The sequence below is a fragment of the Ictidomys tridecemlineatus genome, chromosome 1 (genome assembly GCF_052094955.1).
Source record: "Ictidomys tridecemlineatus isolate mIctTri1 chromosome 1, mIctTri1.hap1, whole genome shotgun sequence".
In the NCBI taxonomy this organism is placed as follows: domain Eukaryota; kingdom Metazoa; phylum Chordata; class Mammalia; order Rodentia; family Sciuridae; genus Ictidomys; species Ictidomys tridecemlineatus.
The window spans coordinates 227,906,364-227,925,960 of record NC_135477.1 but is presented as its reverse complement, the minus strand read 5'-3'; the positions used below and the strand labels follow the sequence as shown (position 1 = coordinate 227,925,960).

General features: G+C 39.2%; 1 protein-coding gene across 2 annotated transcripts in view; it reads left to right on the top strand.

Moving 5' to 3' along the window:
- Positions 1-19,597, top strand: part of Nim1k (NIM1 serine/threonine protein kinase) — a 59,461-nt gene that overhangs the window by 28,385 nt on the left and 11,479 nt on the right. The window contains exons 2-3 of one of the 2 annotated variants that reach the window (XM_005319663.5): positions 8,253-8,372; positions 9,842-10,799. In XM_005319663.5, coding sequence (XP_005319720.1) covers positions 10,508-10,799 — 292 coding nt within the window. In that variant the 5' untranslated portion in view covers positions 8,253-8,372; positions 9,842-10,507. The remainder of the gene's footprint in view (positions 1-8,252; positions 8,373-9,841; positions 10,800-19,597) is intronic. The other variant, XM_040273488.2, reaches the window with a different exon arrangement.

Here is a 19,597-nt window from a genome sequence, read left to right as displayed (position 1 = left end):
GAGTCACTGGGATTAACAGACACAAGCCAGGATGCCTGGCTTTGAAGGTGATCCTTTTTAAAACAATGGTATACTTTGTATCATCTTGTTTCTTTTACATGACCAGTCCTCAGTGAATTGGATGTCCATGAAAGTATAAATAATTCACAATATTCTGAAGTGTCAGAAAACTAAAACCTGGTCTTTGCAATTGATATACCATCCTTGGTCCACTACACTTTACATCTTTGTTTCTATCTAGCTATCTACCTTCTATCTATCCACTTACCACCTATGTGTCTATTCATCCTTCATATCTATCCAGAATGCAAGGCTTATAGTTTTTTTTGTTTGTTTGTTTGTTTTGTGTGTGTATGCATGAAAAAAGAAAAAAGAGAATTGTCAGATGCATTGTTCACTCTGTGTGAAGGGATCACTTATGTGCTATGGGAGACCCCGATAAAGGTTTCAAATCCTCTTGAACTTTTTATGAAAGAGTGTTGATCTGCAGCCCACTTTCCTCACTCATGACCTTAGCCCTGCTGCTCGAGTAGAAAAGAAGGTTTTTCTAATGCCCGCGATAGCTATCCCTCACATGCTCTGCTCTGCTTCTTCATGGGCACTCTACATGAGAGCTGAAGGAAGTTACAAGTCAGTAAAAGAGCAGTTTCTACTTTGATTTGCAAATATTTTTAAACTCCTAAAAATAAACCCTGAGTTGCAAATAGGCATCAGTGTCCCTGTACTGCTTCCTAAATTAGTTATTTCTGAGAGGATAAAGGATGTATTTTGTCTTTCTGCTCAGAACTACCTGTTTGTGATTCAATGCATGACTCCATTCGGGATCTTAATGCCACTTCTTGTTTGTTGAGGTAGGCATTGTCTCTCAAAAGAGGTGGGAAGATTTGTGTTTTGGAAATGAATTGTAAACAAGGTTAAAATCTGAACGGGGGGTGGGCTTCAGATTCTGCAATCTCTCTCATGGAACGTGGTTCTCTTCTCTTCCTCGTGTGTTTGAAATTCCTTGTGTCACGTTTTGTAAGATTACCTAAATCAACAGTCTTCACCCTTCTGGAGCTCACAGTTGAAAAATTAAGGGCAACTTTCTTAATTTCAATTGTCCTTAGATTTGCTTTTTTGTTGTTGTTTTTGTTTTAATCTGTAAGGAGTGAATGGTAATGTTTTGCTTTATGGGGTTGTCACATCATGTCATTCAGTCATTCATTCAGTCATGCGTGCATTCAGCAGGCACTGTTCCCTGTTGTAGAATGCCTAGCATTTTGAAAGTACAGATATTATATTTTTTGATGTAGCAAATGTTAACAGTCACATAAAAACTGTATTGTAGAAAATTTTTTTAAAAACAGTGCAAAGAATGTTATAATCTTCTAGGTGCTCATCACGCGGCTTCAATAAGATCAATTCATGTCCAATCTTGTTTCATTTAAACCCCCATCACTCCCTCCACTCTTGGTTATTTTGAAGCAATTTTCAGACATCGTTTTATCTAACAATCATTTTTATTTATTTATTTATTTATTTTTTATTGGTTGTTCACAACATTACAAAGCTCTTGACATATCATATTTCATACATTAGATTGAATTGGGTTACGAACTCCCAATTTTACCCCAAATGCAGATTGCAGAATCACGTCGGCTACACATCCACAATTTTACATAATGCTCAATTAGTAATTGTTGTATTGTGCTACCTTTCCTATCCCCTACTATCCCCCCTCCCCTCCCATCTTCTCTTTCTACCCCATCTACTGTAATTCATTTCTCTCCTTGTTTATTTTCCCATTCCCCTCACAACCTCTTATATGTAATTTTGTATAGCAATGAGGGTCTCCCTTCATTTCCATGCAATTTCCCTTTTCTCTCCCTTTCCCTCCCATCTCATGTCTCTGTTTAATGTTAATCTTTTCTTCCTGCTCTTCCTCCCTGCTCTGTTCATAGTTGCTTTCATTATATCAAAGAAGACATTTGGTATTTGTTTTTTAGGGATTGACTAGCTTCACTAAGCATAATCTGCTCTAGTGCCATCCATCTAACAATCATTTTTAAAGATTAATGTTTGATCCCATTCAAAACTTAAACCTTTTAAAGTATTCTAAATTACATTTATAACTTATTTCATTTCCTTTCAAAGAAATTTGATTAACAAAAAAAACCTTTCCAAATACTAACAATTCTGATAAATATGATGGCTTAAACATATAAACAGGGTAAGTTATAAGCTCTCTTAAATATATTTCAACTCTATTTTAAAATAATAAAACATCAAAACCACAAGTCTAAGTCAGTTCTTCAATTCTTATAAGCACAAAACTATTTTCCTCTTTACAGAGCAACTACATAAAAATACCAAATTTGTACAAGTTCATCAAAATAAAATTATTAATATTGTGGGATGCAAGTCTCTTAAACACTTCCATTTTCAATGTTAAATCCTCCCAAGGTTAAAATATACCTAATCACCAAGAAAGGACTCTGTCATTCCAGACCCCAGACATGTGGGCAGCTCCCTATACTGAACTGTTTTCATAATCTTCATAATTTGGGTCCTGTGGGGGACCCAAATTCTTACAGATATTTAATTGACAATTAGCTTTGCCTAACTCAGAAGTCAGAGTTCTAAGAAAAAGACCAGTGACAAAAAGACATTCTGTGAGAATGAATTAGATGGTTCAATAAACTTGGGCACAGTGAATTAAACAAACATTTCATTTGCATGTTTTAAACTCTATACAACTATAAGACACTAATACAATTATCAAAGAGTGTTTCTAGATATATTTGACTATGTGCTGCCCCTCCTCCCTTTGATAATGCTCCTATAAAACCCAGTCCATAAACTGTCAATCAAAAGACCAAATCTTGACTGACAGTTCAGCTTCACTTCACCACACATTGTTTTCACCTGACTGCCATTTAAACATTGCAAGTTTACCAACAAACATCTCAATTGCCAGTCTTTTTCCAAGAATTACAAAGTTGGGCAAAAGGAAGGCTGTGTTCTAACGTGGCTGGAGCTGAGCAAGGGCTGCCTGGTCATGCTGGGCAAAGGCTCTCCCTGGATCGTTCACCTAGAACACCTACAACACCTGTGCTGCCCTCCTGAGCATTTGAATCTGTGGCCTTTATGGTCCAGGGAACCACTCGTGTGGTAGAACTTGATGTGGGAAGAGCTTATGTAATTCCACTTGACTGGGTGGACTGTCATCGATGGTGAGTGAGAGTGGGCTGGGGAGACCTGGACCAAGTGCCTGGGGAAAGTGGCCTGTATACAGCATGGAGTGCAGGAGAGGTACTGTTACAGAGCAGGGCCACAGCCCTAGGGCAGAACCAGCTCACACTGATTTTCCATTTGATTCAAAAGTTTCCCACTGTCCCCCATGGGTATCTTGATATGTGTGGAGAAATAAAGAGTTTAGGCCCAAAGCTAAGTTGGTGCAAATGATTTCTAAACGGTAAAATAAACTTTCAAGTGAAGCATGCTTGTTAATGATTCTCTCTGAGAAGCATTACAACTGGGGTTTGGTTATCATTGAATCTTGTTGCCACACATAGAGAAAACCCAGATTTTTCCTCTAAGCAATGCCTGGCCTTGCCAACCAACAAAGATGTTGTCTGAAAGCCTTGCCCAGAAGTTTTGTAATTTGAACTCAAACAAAGAGAATAAAGCCAAGATGGTTTCCTTTGATATTATTTTCACAGTGGGGTTGCAAGTCAAGAAAATGAATGACCAAGCAAGCTGTTTTCTTTCATCTTATTTAATGCATTGCTAAGTGGCAGTAAGCTAATAATTAAGGACCATTCTGCCTCCTCCAGAGGCTTTGATCTACAAAGATGTGGCTCCATATATTTGTCTGGGTGGGTATGTAATCTCTCATTAATGTCCATAAAAATGGGTCAAAATCAAAAAAAGGCAAAAGGCAACAATGAAAACCCCACCTGCCTCTGAAAAAGGGGAGATTTCATCTGCATTTAGGTATGTCATAACTTTCCATTATTTGCTTATTTTTTCAAGATGATGGAGCTTGATGTTTGGGGGGTACTGCTAAAAAGTAATCAAAATATATACTATTTATTATAATCCCATAACCTTTAATTAGAATTTATATTTCTAGATATCTAAGAAAAAATGTCTAGGAAAAAAATATTTCGCAAAATGGTATGCATACACACACACACACACACACACACACACACACACACACACCCCTACCTGTATAAGATTTATCTTTCCTGTTAGATTTTTTTGGTTCAATTTTTTTTATCCTACTATAATATGTGAAAATCCAAAGTTTTCCCTCATTCATTACTCTTTTTGAAATTTTAGAGATTTGCTGGCAATTCGGGTATAATAGAAACGATATGCTTTACATTATTGGAAGTATATATTATTAGTATGACTGGCTATGCCTATAATTAGATGTTTGACTTTCAGTTTACTTGTTTTTTCTTCTCTATTATTCATCTCTTGTAGATCTTTAAAAAATAGTTCTTCAAGTAAATCCTTTAATTTTCAAGAGAGTGTTTTCTTGTCTGAGTTGCCTGTTACCTGCTTATTTGTATTTTGTGGGTGTTTTGTCTTCTGCTTCCTCCTTGCTGTTTCCTTCCAGTTCCTTTTGGTTTGGGTAGTGGTTGTTTTGGTTGGATATAATTCCTTTCTTTAATTTTGGAGACTTTCCTCCAGTATCTGGTGTCTCTTGACTGGGTACTCATTCTAGAAGGATGGCTCTGCAGTCTGATTGGAGGCTCCTTGTATATACCTGGCATTGGTACCCCAGGGGTCCTGTCATACCTGGTGGGGTGGCTTTTTTGTTGGAGAACCTCCAAGTGTATGTTTCGGGAGGTCTTTTCTCCGGAGCTAGTCTATCCAAGAGGAATTCTCTGCCTGGAGATGTCTATGTTTATTTCTTTCCATTCTGGAAAATCAGTGCAGGGAGAAGAAGGAAAGTGGGGAAGGGGGATTCCATACCCCGACAGTTTACCTAACCCCCTCTTCTTTGCCTTGTGTTCTTAAGCAGGGCCATGTTGTGGGTGGGGGAGTGGGGAAGAGAAAGTAACAACTTTCTCTTTGAGGAAGGAAAGGACTGGGGCTCTCCCTGCTATACTGAAGCAACTCCTATGGTTTTGGTCTCAGGCCCCTCCTCTGACCTTGAGGTACTTTTTCTGTTGAAGTTTGAAATCTTTGGAGCACACAGAATGTTGAGTCTCATTGTCATGTCCACTTAACGCAGGGCTTCAAGTTCAATTTTCTTTACTGTCTTTGCTCATTTATTCACCCCATCTCAATTTTCTTTCCAAGTCCCCAAACGTGTTGGTATCACACATCTGCTGCCATCTCCTCTCTTACTCCTTTGGTCCTTATGGGACAAGCACACTGAAAGTCTGTTTTACCATTTAGAAATCATTTGCATCATCTTAGCCTTTGGCCTAAACTCTTTATTTCTCAACAGACACCCTTTTCTGTTTCTTCCTAGAAATTAGTGAGAATATCAAATTCTCTGCATTTAACCAAAAATCCGTAATTGTCTTTTGATTTAAAAAGTAACCCATTAGGCATTAAAGAATCAGGTATGGCAATTTTCTGTATAGCTAGAAGTAAAGCAAACTTCTTGGACACCAACTATACAAGGGGGTAACATGTTACATATTTTTGTTTTATTTTTCAGGTAAACACACACTTGCTGGGAAAAAAAAAGTATATCATATGAAAGAGTAAATAATGAATAGTATACCTCTCTTTTGCCCTAATATCCATTTCAATGATAGCCATCCTCAGATGTAATGACTATGCCAGTTTCTTAGATATGTCCTCCTCTTTCTTTCTTTCTTTTTTTAAAAATTCTTTTTAGTTGTTGATAGACCTTTTATTTATTTATTTATTTTTTATGTAGTGCTGAGGATCAAACCCAGTGCCTCACACATAGGCAAGCACTCTACCACTGATCCACAACCCTAGCCCATGTCCTCCTCTTTCTTACACTTCTTTTTACACTTATTTTTGGTACCAGGGTTTGACTGAGCCACATCCCAAATCCTTTTTAAATTTTTTATTTTTGACGCAGGGTCTCAATAAGTTGATTAGGGTCTTGCTAAATTGCTAGAGTTGGCTTTGAACTTGTGATTCCCTTGTCTCAGCCTCCTGAGCCACTGGGATACAGATGTGCCACTGCACCCAGCTCTTTCTTACACTTCTGATAACACATTATCCACATTCTTCTGATATACTCTTAAACAGTATATCTTGGATATGGTAACCCATTCTTTTGCAAGAGTGCATAGTAACCCACCATGTGTGTATATAATATATTTAACAGTTCCTTACCTATGCACATTTAAACAGTTTCTGATTTCTTACTACAAAACAATGTGACAGTGAATATCTATTCACCTTTATGTCAGAAATACATAAGTCTTTGTGCATATGTGTATGTGTGGGGTAAATTCTAGAATTGCTGAGGTAAAGGACACTAGTAATTTAATATTGATAGCCAAATTACCTTCTAACAGTTGTGCCAAGGTATGGTCCTAGTAACAATAATGAGAGTTCCTGTTTCCCAACATTCTCTCATCGGCGTATTATCACAATTTTTTTCTCTTTCTTTATTTTTTTCTTTTTTGAGATGGGATCTTAATATATAGCCCAGGCTTGTCTTGAACTTTGGGTTTTGAGCAGTCCTTCCATCCCATGATCCCGAGTAGCTGGGACTACAGGTATGCACTACTATGACAGTTTTTTTCAAATTTAATATGTGAAAATTCAAATTTAAGGGTAGTATTTGGTTATAAGTGAGTTTGTCCTTTTATGTGTTATAGAGCCATTTGCATTTTTTTGTGAAATATCTGTTCATGTTCTTTATCATTTTTTTTCTGGAATATTAGTATTTTTCTCAAGAATTTATACATTTTATTTATTACTTATTTAGAAAATTAGCTCTTTGTCTATCATATATTGGAAAGTTTTCCCTACGTATTTTTCATGCCATTTGATTTTTGTTGTTGTTCATGAAAACTTGAGCAAACAAAAAGTTATAATTTTATGTAGACAAGTTTGATATTTTCTTTTATGGATTTATCTAAGGTTACAGAAAATTTTCTGATATTTTTTGGGTAATAAAATTTTATGATTTCATTTATTTTACAGTGATTTAATGTGGAATGTGATTTGGAGTAGAGGTTCAGTTTTTTCCCCCAATTGGTTTGCTAGCTGTCCCAACAAGTTAAGATCATCCTCAAGACAAACCACAACAAGATTTACAGAAGTGCAAATACCCCTAAATCTGATCTAAACTGAACATTGTCTTCCTGACCATTAAGGCAAGACAACGGGTTCAGAACATTTGGCAAGAAATTTAATCTGTGGGTGTAGGGTATGTAATCCAAGATGGAGCCTGACCATCTCTGGCAATTTTATTGGATCTCTCCCTTAGTGTGGAATTGGGAGGGAAGAATAAAAGCTCCTGGGTGGTTCCAGAAGTTAATCAGAATAGCAAGTCTCACCCATTGTAAGAGGGCCTGCATGGAACTTAAGAATGGAATTGGAAGGGTTAGGGGAGCCAGAAAGCAAAGAACAAGTCTGGACAAGCAGGTATAGTGAAATATGAGGCCTAAGGGCTTGAGGTGAGCTCATCCTTTGAAAGGGACAAGGAAGGAGAAACTTGGATTTCTAAGGAGTTCTGCAGCAATTCTCAGCCAGAGGATGGAATTCAGTCAAAGCTTTTACCTGCACAAAAAGGTGGAGCCAAGAATCCTAATAGCTTATAGACAGTAGCGCAGATGTTGGAAATATGGGCTGAAATAAGTTTTCTGAGATAAAGTAAGTATTGGAGTAGTGTTATTGGTTTAGAAATAAAAATATTTACCACTACTAAGTCATACCTAAAGGTAACAGTGAACAAATTGCTATATTATTCCATTCCTTTTTCAACAAACTTCTATCAAATAAATGTCAGACACTGTGCAGGCTTGGAGACAGATGAATAAGGTACAGGTTCTTGCCCTCCAGGTGCTAATCTAAGTGACATGCAACAGGTCAGTGACAAAGACAACATAGGGGTGAGGTGCTCAGAGCTGAGAATTCTGAGCCAAGATCAGGAGGTAACCCAGCACTGCATTATGTCAAAAATCCTCCTTCTCCTTTTATGTAGGTTAAGTTAAAGTTTCTTTCAGAATCAAGATTGACATTAATGGTACTGCACTTCTAGACTCTTATTGCATGATCTCTTTAAATGCTTTGTTTGTTTGTTTTGTATTAAGGATGGCTCCCAGGACCTCCTGCATCCTGGACAAGTGCTCTACACTGACTACTTCCATAGCTTTACATGTCTCTGCCGGAGATCTACTAGGATTTGACCTGAAGTAGATCTTCAGCCTGAGGTACAGGGCTGAGTTTCAAAGTATTTGTGAACCCTTTAAAATTGAGTGAGATTGTGTGAGTGTGTGGGTCATAGGTTTTGTTAGAATTTTAAAGGAGCCTGTGATCCCAAGGACAATTTCAAATTAGTGACTTAGATTTCTTCAACCCAACTAAAGATATTTTATCTTTAAAATGTTTTTTAAAAACACCTTAACCAAGGGCTGGGGATGTGGCTCAAGCGGTAGCGCGCTTGCCTGGCATGCGTGTGGCCCGGGTTCGATCCTCAGCACCACATACAAAGAAAGATGTTGTGTCTGGCGAAAACTAAAAAAAAAATAAATAAATATTAAAAATTCAAAAAACAAACAAACAAAAAAACACCCTAACCAAACTCTAATCCAGAGATGTTTTAGTCACTGCTCATGGTCCCTTTATCCTTCTGGATTCTTCTCCCAAAAATTCCAGAAATAGGAACAATAACTGGCATCGACCTCCTCTTTCCATATTTCTGTTTATTTGGCAACCCCATACTTTGCCATAATAATAATATGTGCAACCCTATTCTTAACTGTAATTATGTGATTTCATCAAGCAGAGTTGGAAATCCACATTTCCAAGGCAATTTCTCATGTTTTCAGCCAGATTTTTTGTTAAAAAATGCTCATATCTAAAAATCAAATTCAACACACATTTAACAAGTACTTTCTATACAAAAGACATCACGCTCCTTGCAGAGCAAGAGAGGAGGGTAGCAGGACATGCTATTGACTTAAACCCAGTTTCTACCTTCATGGAGATCTGAAATTTCATAAAATACACAAAGTGCTCTAAGGATCCAGATTGTTTCCTACCAGGGAGTGTAGGGAAAAAAGTCTAGAAGACATTCTAGCCAGGCAGCATTTCTTATCACTGATAATGCTGTAGACCTGTTCACCCTCCATTCCATATCTTCAAAATAAAGTGCAGGCCCTGGAATGTAAACACCTGATCAGAAGTATTTTAAAAATAAAGCTAGGAAAAAACTAGCTTTTGACATAGAATAACAAAGAAAGAAAGAAAGGAAGGAAGCAAATGGTATAGAAAATTTGTACAGAACTTACTAAGGTATTAAAGGATACATAACATTATTATTCACATAAATAGAAGAAATTTTGACAATTGATGGTTAATAGAGAATTGTTTTGTCATTATTGCTATCATTTTTTAAAAAAATATGGTTTTGAAGCCACCCAATGCAAAATGTATATTTTCCTAAACTTTACTTTTTTGCTGGAAAGATTTACAGACTATGCGGGCTTTCCTACATGTAGATCAAGGACTTTATGTATGTACACTTTTCTTCTTACTAAGTCATGTGTAATCAAGTGTGTATTATCGAGTAAATTTGCTGAGTGCATTTAGATAAATGTTCACAAAGCAGTTTCACATTTACTATAAACCCTGTACAGTACATTAGCATGGGCTAATCATTTTCTTACTGTATTTTCAGGATAAGCCAGCACCTGCCAAATTTTTGAGACAGCTCAGGGCTTAGAGGAAGGCTCATCTAAATAAAGGCCAGCTAAAGTGACATTGCAAGGATTTAATCCTCTGGCTGCCCTGTGACTGAAGGCTGATTTGCAAGATTCTTCTTTCCTGGGGTCCAGCTTATCAGTCTCCAGAGCCCTATGACTTAAGAGCATAGAGAAGCACAAAATGAAGCAGGTGAGAGATAAGCACCAGCAGCAGGGACTTGAGGGCCTTGGTGGGGCTTTTACACACCATTGTGCAAGATTTCCTGGCCATCACTGTAAATAGCAAACGGGAGCCTAGGACGCAGCCACCTACTATAAAACAGCAGCCTCCACGTCCAGCCAGAAGTTCCTCAAGTCCCATCTGGGAAGAGTTATGGTAACTGGACGTGTGTCTAGTTGTACAGTAAAGCTTGCAAGTTCACGGCCAGGGAAGGTGGGAAGGGCTGGATAGCCTCTGTCTGCTCTCACTGAGGCTGGGAAGGAAGCTGTTCAGCAAGAAGTTTCTGCCTGCTCCCAGGACAGCTGTGTGGGACACTGAAGTCCTGTGAGCCTCAGTTCTCATTTCCCACCCACTGGGCCTCTGCCTCCTCTGGAACCAGCCTTGCTCCTGGCTGAGATGGAGACGTGAACCCGCGAGGACGATGACCGCAGTGTATGCAAACGGAGGTGGCCCGGTGAACACCCACAGTGCCAGGTGGGAACGGCGAGACAGCGCGGAGAGCAGTGGTCAGACAGACTGCAACAAGGAGGGTGAGGAGAGACAGCCCCGCCAGCTGACACCTTTCGAGAAGCTGACCCAGGACATGTCCCACGATGAGAAGGTGGTGAGGGAGATCACGCTGGGGAAACGGATAGGCTTCTACCGAATTCGAGGGGAAATTGGAAGCGGAAACTTTTCCCAAGTCAAGCTTGGGATTCACTCCTTAACCAAAGGTAGGATCTGACTTCTCAAGTTCTTCCCAAGATATCCTGGGATCTAGTTTGTGGGTGAGGTATGGGAGGAGGCCAGGGGAGCAAAGGAGATTCAGCTGAGCACCTGCTACATCCAAGCTCTGGGCCAGCCCTCCTCCGTGGCTTCTCAGTTAATTCCCACAATAACAATGCGAAGCCAATATTGTAGGTGGACAGAATGCCTTTTTTTTTCATTTATTTATTTTTATGTGGTGCCTAAGGATCAAACCCAGTAACTCACCCATGCTAGGCCAGCACTCTACCCACTGAGCCACAACCTCAGCCCCAGAAGCCAGTATTTTAATTATTATTTTACATTTAGGGAAACTGAGGTCCAAAAAAAGTAAAATGTGGGTTTGGTAGTTCAATCTTAGGAGTATTTTTGCTCCCCAAACTCTCACTATACCATCTGGACAAACTCCCACAAAGGTCGAGGTAAGCCTGCCCTCTGCAATCAAGCCATAGAGAAGGGGACTGGGATGTGGCTTGGTTCCAAGGCATCACATCTCCTGAGTCCACATTCATAACTTGTATTTATATTTGTGTATCAATAACTATGGCACAGAGTGGCACAGTTGACTTCCCAGATGGCCACTCTCTGGATAGTAGATTCCAGTTTCCCCTCTAACCAGAACCTGCTACTTCTGTTATGTTTGGGGAAAGGGGTTTGACCTCAGTATATTTTCTGCTTCAGTCTGTTTTGTATCGGTTCTCAGTGTTGCCTGGTTCCTCAGTCCACACTTGCTTTACTATTGGTCACTCTGGGATTCTGGACTAGCAGTGCCCACCACTCTGGCCTCAAGGAGAAACTGCATGGAGAGCTCAGCACCCTTTTACTGCCCAACCTCCTGTGGGTATTTCCCCAAGGTACCTCTAACTTAGGTGAAGCCTGATAAGAAAGAAAGAAAGGAATGAAGGGAGGAAGGAAGGAAGAAAGGAAAGAAGGAAGGAAGGAAGGAAGGAAAGAAGGAAGGAAGGAAGGAAGGAAGGGAGGACTTATAAGCATAATTTACAATGCCTGAAGCCTATGGGCTCTACTCTCTCCCAAGAGTCCCTTACTAATATTTTTTCTCCTTGGAGCCAGAATGCTACCATGTCTCAAAGCTCCTCTTTTCTTCTATCACAATTGTCTTTTGCTGTCTTTTTTTTTTCTCTAGCCTGCAAACTGTGCCCTTCCAATCCCTGTGTTTGGTCTTTGTGAGAAAAAAAAGCCTCATTCGCATACACATATGCATGCATTACCACCTCCAACAGGCACACATGCCAGCGCATACACTCACAAGTCAAGGAGCTTCAAGTCCCCTTCCGTGTTGCTCTGAAGCCTGAGTATCTGGGTTCATGTCTTGGCTACTTTACTTACTTATCTGGGTAAATTACAGTACTTCTCTGAGCCTCAGATAACTCATTAATAAAATGTACAAAATAATAGTGCTTACTTTATAGTCCATCAGAAGTATTAATGAGTAAGTGCTCTATAAATGTTAGTTATTGGTATTATTTTGCAGAGTTGGTTAAGCCTTGCCTCACCTTTTTATATAACTAAAGATCAATGGTTCCTTTATCAACAGAAGTTCATTCCCACATATAAACCAAGATCCTTATGTCCTGTTTTCACCTCTGACTACACAGAAAAAACCCAGACCGCGCTCAAGAGCTTCAGATTTAATTTGCCTGGGTTGAGGCTGTTTTAAAATTCTCCTGGTAATTCTAATTTATTATTTTAAAATTCCCCTGGTAATTCTAATGGACAGCAGAGCTAAGAAACAGCACCTAAGCGATTTGCATATACTGTAGACAAATGACTTTTTTTAAAAAAGCTTTTTTTTTTTTTTTTGTTACAAATCCAGGTAGCTTGTCTTTTAGACTCAGTTTAGAAGTATTGTCAGGGTTTGACGCTGCATTTACTTTCAAATTTCATTTTCACTTGGGATAATATTCATTTATATAAATTAGATATAGTTCCCACCCTCAAGGATAAGGGGAGAGAAAAAACATATACAAATAAATATAGCACAAGCAAAATTTGAAACTTATATTAGAAAAGTCATGGATTTAAAAGAAAGAGACTCTTCCATCTTGGGCTATTGTAAAAGGCTTTCAGTAGTGATAGCTCCATTTCAAGGAGGAGTAAGATTTTGGATAAGTAGTTATTAGAGGATGGAGGATAACTGGGTAAAATAAAGTAAGTAAAACCATAAATATGGGAAAATGATGTGTGGTGCAGTTTCCCTAAACATTAGGAAATGGTGGGAGGAAGGACTGGAAGCTATGTTGAGGCTGAATCATGCTGGACTCTTGATTTTTGTCTTAAGGATCTGGAATTGCTTTTTTTTTTTTTTTTTTAAGAAATAAAGAATCATCAGGATTTCTGTGGTTAGGACAAGGCTTTTGGAAGAATAATCTTATAACAGTGAGAATGATGTTGGGAAGATAGGGTACAGGAGGCAGGAAGCAATGGTGATAGCTCAGACAGATTAGAGAAGATCCTGAGCCAGATGGTGGCTGTCAAGATAGAAAGAGTTGTGTGATGCTGAGAAGAAGAATCCACAGGACTGGAGTAATGGTCAGGGTTCTCCAGAACCAATACATGTGTATGTACATATGGATGGATGGATGGTGGATGGATGGATGGATGGATAGAAAAGAGACTTATTATAAGGATTTGGCTTACGTTATTATGAAGAATAAGAATGAGAATTCCCAATATCTGCATTCAGGAGCTGGAAATCAAGGAGAGCCAGTGGTGTAGTTCCTGTCCAAAGGCAAGATCCAAGCCAGTGTTGCAGTTGAAATCTGAAGGATGCAAAAACCAATGTCCTAGCATAAGACAGTTGAACAGGGGGAGTTCTCTTACTTGGGCTTTTTTTCTATTCCTATCTTTAACTGATTGGAGGAAGACAGCATTGGGAGGACAGTCTGCTAATTCAAATATAAATCTCATCCACAAACATCCTCACACACACATCTAGAATAATTCTTGACCAAATGTCTGGGCATCATTTGGCCCAGCCAAGTTGACAAATAAAATTAAACATCACAGTTGGTAACTAACTGCATGTGGAACTGAGGATGGAAAGAAGGGAGAAGACACTAACTTTGCCTTACTTGGCGATGTGAACCAAAAGAAGAGCAACGCTAATGCAAACAGGGTTATGTCAAGGAAGAGCAGAGGTGAGATGGAAAACAGGTCTCAGAGGACCTGTCTACCTGGAAGTCTTGTGCTCAGGCAGGGACATGGGCATAAGGTCAGACCATGTTTAAATTGAGGTGCTCATGGAAATAGATGGCAATTACTGAGGAGACAGTAGAAAAGGGTGATGAGCGACTGTTTTATACCAAAATAACTACTGGTTTACATCCTGATTGGCATTTTATATCTATGTAAGTTGTATGTATATGTGTGTGTGTATATATATATACACACACACATATACATGTATATATATACATACACTCACACACATATACACACATAAATGTGTGTGTCATATATATGTGTGTATTTTAAATATGTTAATGGAATCATTTAATCTTTCTCCATTAACACCATAATTTTTTTTTTTTCCAGTACAGGGGATTGAACCCAGTGCTCTATTGGTGAGCTACACCCCCAGCCCTTTTTATTTTTATTTTGAGTCAGGGTCTCAATTCAGGCTGCCTTGAATTGCAATCTTCCTGCCTCAGCCTCCAAAGTGGCTAGGGTTGCTGATGTGCACTACTGTGAAAACTACCATAGTGGCAAATACCATAATATAAAAAAAGAACATTTAAATTTTTAATTGACACATAGTAATGTGTACATATTAATATAATATATACATAGTAATTTATACATATGAATGGGGTACAGTGTGACATTTTAACATATCAGATCAGGGTAATTGACATTTCTGTCACCTCAGATATTTATCATTTTCTTACGTTAGGAATATTCAAAATTTTCTCTGCCGATTTGAGGGTGTACCTCAATGGTGGGGTGCTTTCCAAACTTGTAAGATGCCCTGTATTCTATTTCTAGCACTTCAAAACAAAACAAAAAAATAAAGAAAAATTCTCTGTGCCATTTTAAAATATTCAATTAATTATTGTCAACCATATTCATCCTGCAGTGCTATAGAACGTTAAGTTATTCCTTCTGTACCACCCAACCCTGGGCCCATTTATCAACCTCTCTCCATCACTCCCTCTCACACCTCCTTCCCAGGTTCTGGTAAACACTTATATATTCTCTATTTCTTTGAGGTAAGCTTTTTAGCTTTCACATATAAGTGAGACTATATGGTATTTGTCTTTCTGTAATTGACTTATTTCACTCAACATAATGTCTTCCAGTTCCACCATATCATTGTCAATGAAAGAATTTCATTCTTTTTTCTTAAAAGCCAAATTGTATCCTATTGTGTGTGTATGCCACATTTTCTTTACTCATTTGTTTGTTGGTGAACGTGAACATTGATTCCATCTGTATGTTGGCTGTTGTGAGCATAGGTGCAATAAACATACAGGTGCAGCTGTTTCTTCAACATACTAACTTCAATTTCTTTTGAACACCATGATTTCTCAAAGCCATTAATTATAGATATTTTTCAATTCAACATATATTGATACTGTCACTTTTAAAGACTACATAGAATTCCATTATACAGCAATAGCATAAATTCTTTAACTTGATCCTAATTGATTAGTGTTTCCATTGTTTCTAAAATATTGCTGTTATTTATAATGATATAGAGATTATCATCCTATATCTTTGCATACTTGTATGACTTTTCATATTCCTAGAAGTTAGCTCTCTTGGTCAGAAGGCATGCATGGAAAAGTTTTTAACGCACAGTGCCTGATTGAAGGGCAGCTTTTGAATCTTTATTTATAAATTAGGAGAGATGTTGCTTTTCAGTGGCCTAGAACAATAATGAAAAACAAAAGAAAAGCCCCAGCAGAAGAGAAGGGGCCAGAAATTGAGGCAGGAGATATGGTTAGGAAGGATAGAGGAGAACTTGGATAAAGCCATGCTGGGAGAGGAATTCAGAAGGGAGTGACTGGGCTGAGAGGGTCCCAGAGGCTACCTGCTGCAAAGGCTACTGGATTGGCCAGCTCTGAGCTGCTGATGGGAGGATTCAGACGTTTTCCAATAGAGAGGAAGCAGGGTGGGACCATGAGAAGAGAATGGAATTCAGGATCAAAACAATGTGCTACAAATCCTCATCTGGGCATCTGACTTATGTGAATTACTTAACCTTGTTTGTCCTCAGTTCCTCAGCTATACGTTAGAGCTAACGACTCTCAGAATTGTTGGGAAAATTACCACATGTGAAATGCAAGGCACATAGTAGTTTACTCAGCAAACCATCGCTCTCATGAGTACAGCTTGATTTCTTACTTAAAATTTCAAAAGGAAATTTATATCACGACTAGGAAAAACTGACATCACTTGTTTAGAATTTCATGATAAAAATATTATTATGTTTAAATACAATGCAAAGAACTTTAAAAGTTTCTAAGGAAAATTTCTGAGTAACAGAAAGTAATTGGAAAAATGACTGCTAACAACTAGTCTGACACTTCCTCTTTGCCTTAATTAGAATTCGGGGGGGGGGGGAACTGAAATGAGAATAGTTTTTTTTATGCACTGAATAATGATTCAGTGCTATTTAAGGCTGTTTCCATGCCCCCAAATTATTTCATGCCTTAGAGTGTTAAAGGTTCCACTTTGGGAAACCCTGACTTCATCCATCCTTCCATGTCTTACACATGAGAAAATGGAGGGCCAGAAGTGGCTGTCCCGAGGTCATGACAGAGACAGGTTTAGAACGGAGCTTTCTTCACACCCCATCAGGCTACTCAGAATTTTAGCATAATATGGAGGAGGCACCTCTCACTCTGTGCCCTGGATTAGCTAGCCAAAGCTAGCCAGGTACCGCTGTCTCCTTCATATCTATAAGCTCCCTTCCTCCTTTCAGCAATATTCCCCAAGGAGTGTTCTTGCTTTCAAAATGTATGTGGAAAAGTCAAGGAAACAGAAGATAATAAGGGAGCAATAGGAGTATATAACCATGTTAGTCAGCTTTGTACACCTATGACAAAATGCCTGAGATAATCACTTTTAAGGAAGTTCACAGATTCACAAGTTTCAGTCTATGATGGTTTAGCTGTGCTGTCTTTGGGCCTGTGGTGTAGTAGGACATCACAGTAGAGACCATGCAGCAGAGGAAGCTCTCACCTCATGGCAGCCAGGAAGAATAAAGACCGAGATGGGAAGGGGCCAGCGTCCTAGTATCCAGTTCAAGGACATGCCCCCAATGACCTGACATCCTTCTACTAGGCCCCACATCTTAAATGTTCCACAACCTCCCAATAACACCATGGGCTGGGATCCAAATTAAAAACATGGATCTTTGGGGGACATTTCATTCCAAAATACATAAGTAACCAGATCTCACAAAATCAGCATGGTTTCCTCTTGCCACCCACTTTCTACCTGTCCTTTTCCTCATTTAGACAATATCTGGGGAAGAACTGCCACTGTCTTTACCTGGCAGAAGGGAGTACAATATTGAGGGTTTATATTGACTTTGGAGTCAACCAGACCTGGATGGAATTCCAGTGATTTTTTTCTCTAGCTATGTGACCCAAAATAAGTTATTTCAATGTTCTGTGTCTCATTTCCTTTATATATAAAAGAAGGCAAATAGTATAACTAAGAAGAACAAATAAAAAATAAAATAAAATGAGGCAAATATATCAGCTGCATAGGATTGTTGAGAGGACCAAATAGGAAAAAAAAAATATATATATATATATATATCTTGAATATCTGACATGTGCCTAGGCAGAGCACATGGTAAGAATTCATTAAATACTAGCATTAGTCTGCTTTCCAAGAAGTCTAGGTTCTTTAGGCCTGAGTCATACATCATTTGGTTCATGGAACAAGTAACCTACTTACTCTCACATAGAAAGGGGTGTTAAGGAGTACAGGGGAATTCTGTGGCCCCGGCAGGGAAGTGGGGTTACTCTTTTCTTCTCTTTTCTTTCTCTGGGGCTTCTGGTTTTTCATTTCTTCCTCCTGTGAAGATTCTCCCATCTTTCTATTTGTTTGTGAAGAGTGACTTTCTATTCTTATGTATTCAAAGGTACATCACGGCCAAGAAAGGCCAATGCCAGTCTCACATCCACTTTACCCCTGGGCTCTATTGCCCACCTGCATCCCACAGGCCCCATTCTATGTCAGTTCACATTTTGAGAGGATAAGTTTGTTCCCTGGGCAGCTGATGATGGGCGTCCTTTGAGTGAAGGCAGCTGCAGGCTTCAGGGCCATGTGCCCACCACTCTTTCAGCAAACCCCAAAGTCCAGAGCAATGTTTCTGAGTCGGGAGAGTTGAGAGGGCAGCAATTTGATGGACACATCCACCGTAGAGCCAGTGACCTGCTAAGCTGAGCCATCTCCATAAGGTTGGAGAGTTCTCATTTTGTAGACAGGCTGTTATGTGAGGAGGACAGAAGGAAAAGGCACAATGATAACAATTGGTATTTACATAGTGACTCAAGTTCCAAGGCTCCTTGTCTGTAATGTTATCAAATTAACTTCATGCTCATCCCCCTGAGTTTAGAGGACATGGTGTTTCCCTGCCATGCAGGTAGGTAACTGTGTGACCTCCTCGACATGCTCACCCAACCTGCCACAGAGTCCTCCTTTTAAAGGCATAACATCCCCCCTGGTTATGGGGTGGTTTGAGTGAAAGAGGACAGGAAAGTAGGGTCGTTTGCACAGACGTGACCCCATACAAAGCCATCGTGCCCAGAATTGTCATCAAGTTTTCTAGGAAACATGAACAGTCTGGATGAGATAATGGAAGTGATTCCCAGGAAAGTAGAGCATTCAGTGCCAGGAGCAGCTCAAAAACAAAAGACACCAGCTGCTCTGGTTCTCTTGAAAGAAGGCTCCAACATGGGCCTCTGCTAGCTGAGTTTATTTTTATACTACCAGCTTAAATTCCCTTGGGTCCTGCAAGTGGATAGGACAGGCTGAGAGCCATCATGAGCTGCTTTTAGGCTGATGGGCAATTTCTCAAAAGAGATGACGTTCTCGGCTTCTGAATATTTTATGTTCCATCTGTTGCCACCAACAAAGGAAAAGGGGCACAGGTGACTATGCTTTTCTCTGCTGCTACCCTTCCTGACCTCCTACTCCCTTCTACTTTTGTCTCATGTTTCTAGGATCCTTTCTTCTTCTCTTTCAGTTTATTTATTCATTGGCTCATTCACTCCTTTTTTAAGAACAGCCATATATGATAAACATCTCATAAGCACATGCTTTGGTATGGACCTTATAGAGACAAGTAAGAGACACTTCTTGCCTGATAGGAATTCATGGCCATTTGATGGAGACAGGGAAACAACTGATAAGTGCTGTCACAGAGTAAGGCAGCAAAGGTATGCCCACCAGGGCCAGATAGAATCCAGAAGGGGTCTGATGATCAGGAAAGGCTGGCGCCAGGTCTTGAAGTTTGAGGAGACATCGAGGGGAAAGAGAATTCTAGGAAGACAGATAGGATGTAAAATACATGAGGTACAAACCAGTGCCAGGGAGTATTAGGAGATTAAAAACAAATTAATTAAGCTAGAGCACGGAGCACCCACAGGGTGGTGGGATAGAGTGGGTGATGTAGTCAGGGACTTGATCCTCTGTGGAGGATCTTCTTGCATATTTAAATTTTGTCATTTAGAATTGGGGAGCAACTGAAGAGCTTTAAACAAGAGATTAATACAAGGGGTTAATT